Source organism: Humulus lupulus, chromosome 9 (assembly GCF_963169125.1).
Source record: "Humulus lupulus chromosome 9, drHumLupu1.1, whole genome shotgun sequence".
NCBI classification, from domain to species: Eukaryota; Viridiplantae; Streptophyta; class Magnoliopsida; order Rosales; family Cannabaceae; genus Humulus; species Humulus lupulus.
Window position 1 is genome coordinate 44,090,196 of NC_084801.1, and position 6,213 is coordinate 44,096,408.

Here is a 6,213-nt window from a genome sequence, read left to right on the forward strand (position 1 = left end):
TTTAGAAAGTACATGGAAAACATGTACTCGAAGAAAACCTACAAAAATTAAAAGTCCATCTCGAAAACCATCTGGAAACTCTCGAGTCAAATTATGGAGTACACCAGAAACAAAGAATCACAAGAATAAGAGAAGGACTAGAGAGCAAAAAATTACTTTAAAAAGAAATGAACTTGAACAACCAAAATGAAATCTAGTAACTCTGGAGGAGTTTTTACCAAAAGAGTTACGGGAAAAGGCAATTGTTGGTGACGATAGTGTGTCAGATTGCTGCATGACTTTACTGGCAGAAGAAGGTCCTGAATCTACCTTGTCCGAAAGTGAAAAAGAGGTAGATGAAATTACCTTGCAAGATATGCGGCGAAAAATTGTTGCAAAGAAGGCAAAAGAAGCGAAAGAGCTTGAAAAGGGTAAACAAGACCTTCAAAAGCCTTCATTTTCGACCAACAAAGAATTCGCTAATGATGGTCGAAGAGACAAAAGCACTAGTGAAAATGAAATGACGCTAGCAAAATATGATATATTGGCTCATCTAAAGCGCATCCCTGCTCTCTTGAGCGTTTATGATGCATTGCAAATGTCTCCTAAGCATAGAAATGCACTTGTTGTTGCATTAACAAGTCCTGACTTTTATACGGAGAAGATAGAGCCAATAAAACCTACATCACTCGAGATGCATACCTCTTGTATGGCATGCATAACCTTTGATGATAAAGACCGTCAGTTGGGAGCCGCCTTGCATAATCGGCCTCTCTACGTGACCGGTATGGTTGCTAATGTTCGCGTGAGCCGCATCATGTTGGATTTTGGATCAGCTGTGAATGTACTCCCCTTAAAAACCTTGAGAGATGTTGGTTTACACCCACGTCAATTGTCTCAGTCATCATTGACAATTCAAGGTTTTAACCAAGTTGGAGAAAAAGTAAGGGGAAGTATCACATTGAAAGTTGAAATAGGCGAACTTAATTCTGAAGCCTTATTTCATGTCATTGATTCAGACACATCCTATAATGTGTTGTTAGGGTGATCTTGACTTCATGAATATGGGGTCATTCCTTCAACACTTCACCAATGCTTTAAGTTTTGCAAGGAAGGCAAAGTCAGAAGTGTTAATGCAGACCCAAATCCCTTTTATGGGGAACAGATGAATTACACTGATGCAAAATTTTACAAGTCGGCTAATGTCACGATTTTGAAAGAGAAACTTGAGGAGGGAAAATGTCATGAAAGCTCAACCTCACAGAAATCCCTACAAGTTAAGCAACTATCCCCTGTGAAATCTCCTCAGCCTAAAGAGGAGGACTTGAAGGTATCTAATCAAAAACGAACCTTCAAGTACATCCCTAAAAGTCAACGAGGAGTGGGGCAAAAAGCTTTGACACCGATTGAAGATTCGATGACAGCCCTTATGACGAGCTTTACTTTACCGCTAAGGAAAATTGATCAGTCACTACCCAAAGGTAAAATGCAAATTTCAATTACTTTTGGTGAAAATAGCAGGAAAAATAAAAGGGTTGTTACTCTTAATAAAAAATCTTCAACTTCTGTAACTCCGAAAGCCTTCAAAGTGGAAAAGAAAAAGTTCCATATCAAGAAGCAAAAAGGAATCACAATCCATCAAAATAGTGATTGTTTAAAAGCTTCTTTTGAACCAGATGAGTTAACAGAAGAGGAACAAAAAATGTTTCGCAATGATGATGTACCCACACCTTCCTCGCGGGTGTCGGTGTTTGACAAACTTGAAGCAAGCACATCCACCCCACGAGTGTCAGCATTCGAAAGGCTTGTTTTCCCAAGTGCTCCACAGCCAAAGGGAACTAAAAAGAAAAAGCAGTGGGTGCCAAAACAAAAGAAACCCATGAGAATTACTATTCTTCAAGGGCATGAAACACAAGAAGATGAAGAAAATATTGCTCAAGTCAATTACCTCTCTTTTGAAGAAAGTTTGACAATAGAAGATGAAGGCTCGAGCTCAAACCCTACGGAAGATTTTATAGACATTCTTCAACCAGCACCTCAAGAATTCGAAGACGGAGGACAAGCAACAGTGGATGATTTAATAGAGATCAACCTTGGGACCGAGGACGATCCAAAGCCTGTATTTGTCAGTGCTTTATTAACCAAAGAAGAATTACCACAGTACAAACAAGTCCTTCGTGAAAAAAAAGTTGTATTTTCTTGGGGGTATCAAGACATGCCAGGGTTGGATCCAAAGGTTGCCGTACACAGGCTGGCAGTATCGAAAGACGCTACCCCTATTAAACAATCTCAAAGAAGAATTCGACCAGAGCTACTTCCCAAAATTGAGGCAGAAATTGACAAGTTAAGAAATTGCTGGTTTATTTGGGAAGTTAAGTATCCCATTTGGCTCGCAAACATTGTCATTGTGATGAAGAAAAATGGGGAACTCTGCATATGTGTGGATTACCGAGATCTTAATCGGGCTTGCCCAAAAGATGAATTCCCACTCCCCATCACTGAGTTATTGGTAAATGCTACCACTGGTTTTGATGCCTTATCATTCATGGATGGGTTTTCTGGGTACAACCAAATCAAGATGACACCTGAAGATGAAGAGCTCACTGCTTTTCGGACACCAAAATGCATATTTTCCTATACAGTTATGCCATTTGGCCTCAAGAATGTAGGGGCAACCTACCAAAGAGCAATGGCCACAATTTTTGAAGACATGATGCACAATACTGTTGAATGTTATGTTGATGATTTAGTGGTCAAAACAAAAGAAAGGGCAAATCATCTTGATGATTAAAAATGAGTCTTTGATAGGCTCAGGCAACACAATCTCAAGATGAACCCTTTAAAATGTGCATTTGGGGTAACATCAGGAAAGTTCCTCGGGTTTATCGTCAGACATCAAGGAATTGAAATCGACCCTGCAAAAATCAAAGCAATTTTGGAAATGCCTCCCCCACGTAACTTACGTTAACTACGTGGACTACAAGGAAGACTTGCATATATCCGAAGGTTCATCTCAAACCTGTCCGGTAGATGCAACCTTTTTCGAGATTGATGCAGAAAAATGTCGCATTAATTTGGGATGAGGCATGCCAAAATGCTTTTGAAAGTATTAAGAAATACCTGTTACACCCACCAATGTTGAGAGCTCCAATCTTAGGAAAGCCATTGATATTATATATCACCTCACTTGACCGCTCCTTGGGAGCCTTGTTGGCGCAGAACAATGAGGAGGGAAAAGAAGTGGCTCTTTACTACCTAAGTAGAACTTTAGTAGGGGCAGAACAAAACTACCCTCCAATCGAGAAAGTGTGCTTGGCTTTAATTTTTGCCGTCACAAAATTATGGCATTATTTACTCTCACACCCTCTGACTTTAGTGTCAAAAGCTGACCCCTTAAGATATATTCTATCAAAGCCCGTGTTGTTTGGATGACTGGCCAAATGGTCTATGATTTTGTTAGAATTTGAAATCAACTTTGTCCCGCAAAAAGCAATAAAAGGGCAATCATTGGCGGATTTTCTGGCAGCACACCCAATTCCAGACGATATGGAGTTGCGAGAAGATCTTCCAGACGAAGAAGTTTTCACGGTAGATACTTCATCATGGCAATTATAATTTGATGGGGTAGCGAAAAATAGTGGGGCAGGTGCTGGAATTGTCTTTGTGACACCATCGGGAGGCCTGATACCTTACTCCTTCCATATTCTAGCTATATGCACCAATAATGTAGCAGAATACAAAGCGTTAGTTATCGGCCTCGAAGTTGCACTCGAAATGAAAATACAAGCATTGGAAGTATTTGGCGATTCTCTCTTGGTCATTAAACAAATGAGTGGTGAATTTTCAGTCAAGCACGAGAATTTAATCCCTTACCATGAAAAGGCTAAATATTTTCTTGGTCAATTTCAAGATATAACTCTAAATCATATCCCTAGATCAAAAAATGGTAAAGCTGATGCGTTAGCTAATTTAGCTGCTTCTCTAACACTTCCTGAAGAAAGGGATATCCAAATTACCATAGGGGAGTGCCATGTACTATCCCAATCCACAGAAAGAGTTGAAGAAGAAAATACAGTCAACTTGATAACTTTCCTAGACAACACAAATGAAAACGACTGGCATCAACCAATCAAAGACTACATCCAAAAAGGAGTCTTGCTAGAAGACTTGAAGAAAAGAGTGGATGTAAAAAGAAGAGCGCCTCGATTTGTGGTCTTTAATGACACATTGTACAAGCGTTCATTCGATGGGATACTGTTGAGATGTCTCTCGAAAGAAGAGGCAGCACATGCACTTAAAGAAACTCATGCCGGTAAATGTGGCGCCCATCAAGCTGGCCCAAAACTGTCAACTCAATTAAAGCGGTTGGGTTACTATTGGCCTACTATGGTTCAAGATGCGATTAATTTCGCTAAAGGTTGTAAGTTGTGCCAATTACATGGAGATTTCATCCACCAACCCCCTCAACCACTCCATCCTTTTATACTGTCATGGCCTTTCGAAACATGGGGAATTGACGTCATTGGTCCTTTTACACCACCTTCTTCCAAAGCCCACAAATATATTTTGGCCATTACAGATTACTTCTCCAAATGGGCTGAAGCCGTACCACTAAAAGAAGTACGGGCAGAAGATGTCGCTGATTTTATAAGGACTCACATAATTTATCGATACGGGGTCCCTTCAAAAATTATCTCCGACAATGCCCTTTATTTCAAATGTAAGGCAATGGTCAAATTGATGGACAAGTACAAATTCAAGCACAATTTTTTAGCTAGTTATAACCCGTCTTCAAATGGTCAAGCAGAAGCATTTAATAAGGTGTTATGCAAAATCATGAAGAAGACAGTGACAAAGAATAAAAGGGACTGGCACGAGCGCCTCCCAAAAGCTTTGTGGGCTTATAGAACTACTGTAAGAACTGCGACTGGTTGTACACCTTATAACTTTGTGTTTGGGTCTGAAGCAGTTTTACCTTTGGAGGTTCAAATACCTTCATTAATAATTGCTACTCAACTAACGACCCCAGATGAAAATGTGCAAGTCCGTCTAGCTGAGCTTGAAGCATTAGATGAAAAACGACTTGCTGTTCAACAAAAGCTCGAAATTTACCAAGCCCAGGTAGCTGGGGCATTCAACAAGAAAGTTAAATTCCGATCTTTTTCAGTTGGAGACCTAGTGCTTACCGTAAAAAGACCTGTTGTCATAACTAGAAGGATGAAAGGAAAATTTGAGGCAAAATGGGAAGGACCGTATGCTGTCACTAAGGTCTTCCTAAGAGGGGCATATGAACTTTCTGATTCAGAAGGCCGACGCATCTACCCATGTGTAAACGGAAAGTTCATCAAGAAGTTCTACACTTAAACAAGAGGTTCTCACCTACTGTGTAGACCGCACACTTAAAAAAAAGGTGTGCAATGAACTACGGAAGGCTTGATCTCACTTTGGGTACGTAGGCAATCTAGTTTATAATCAGCAGATTGATGAAGACATTAAGCGATCCAAACTCGATGTTGACATGGAACGATTCTATGAAATTGAAAGAGCAAACGACACAATCAAGATTCAACAAGAACAGTTCCATAAAGTCCACAATGCTATGACTTTATTCCTCAAGTCAGATTAAAGACCTTAGTCATCATCATTTTTTCGTTTAGAATCTTGTTTTGTTTCTTCATTGTTTCTTTTTTTTTTAATCAGTATTAGAGACCGATAGCAGCATGGATGAGCCTTCAAGGAGGTTTTAAAACTAGAAAGGTCTTTTTCAATGGATGCCTTTTCAGTCTCGTAATCAGTCCTTCTTCGTTGTAACTCTAATTCAACGGCGATAATATCTGCTTCCTTGGCCTTAAGATCCTCCAAAGCTTTTTGCTTGTTTGATACAGACATAGACAAGCTGTCCATGGTAGCCAAATTTTCTTCGTTGCGACGAATTATATCATGGATGAGAGAGGAGTCGATATCTTTGCCATCTTCAATTACCTTGGTAGCTTCTAAAATTTTTTCATTTAATCCAAATGAATTATGGACAGAACTGATAAACCAAGCAATTTCTGGTGGCTCAAAATCCATTGACTTACAAACATAACTCAATACATCAAGCTCCTTAATCACTTTAGCATTATGCTTCAAAATATCTTGTGTCGACTGAGAAGGAGATAGCAAGTGAAGTATGGTCCTCATGATACCAATTATAAAGACTTTGGTATGTTCTTCTAAGTTCGAGGTGGTGAT

At 39.6% G+C, this 6,213-nt stretch overlaps 1 protein-coding gene across 1 annotated transcript; it reads left to right on the forward strand.

The window, feature by feature from the left end:
* Nucleotides 1–1,144: 1,144 nt before the first annotated feature.
* Nucleotides 1,145–2,770, forward strand: LOC133799660 (uncharacterized). The gene has a single exon (XM_062237659.1). It carries the CDS (start codon nucleotides 1,145–1,147, stop codon nucleotides 2,768–2,770), a length of 1,626 nt encoding a protein of 541 aa, XP_062093643.1.
* The last annotated feature ends 3,443 nt before the right edge of the window (nucleotides 2,771–6,213 follow it).

What these genes read in the sequence shown, in the direction of transcription:
- LOC133799660 (XM_062237659.1), top strand. Translation starts at nt 1,145, where the DNA reads ATGAATTACACTGATGCAAAATTTTACAAGTCGGCTAATGTCACGATT.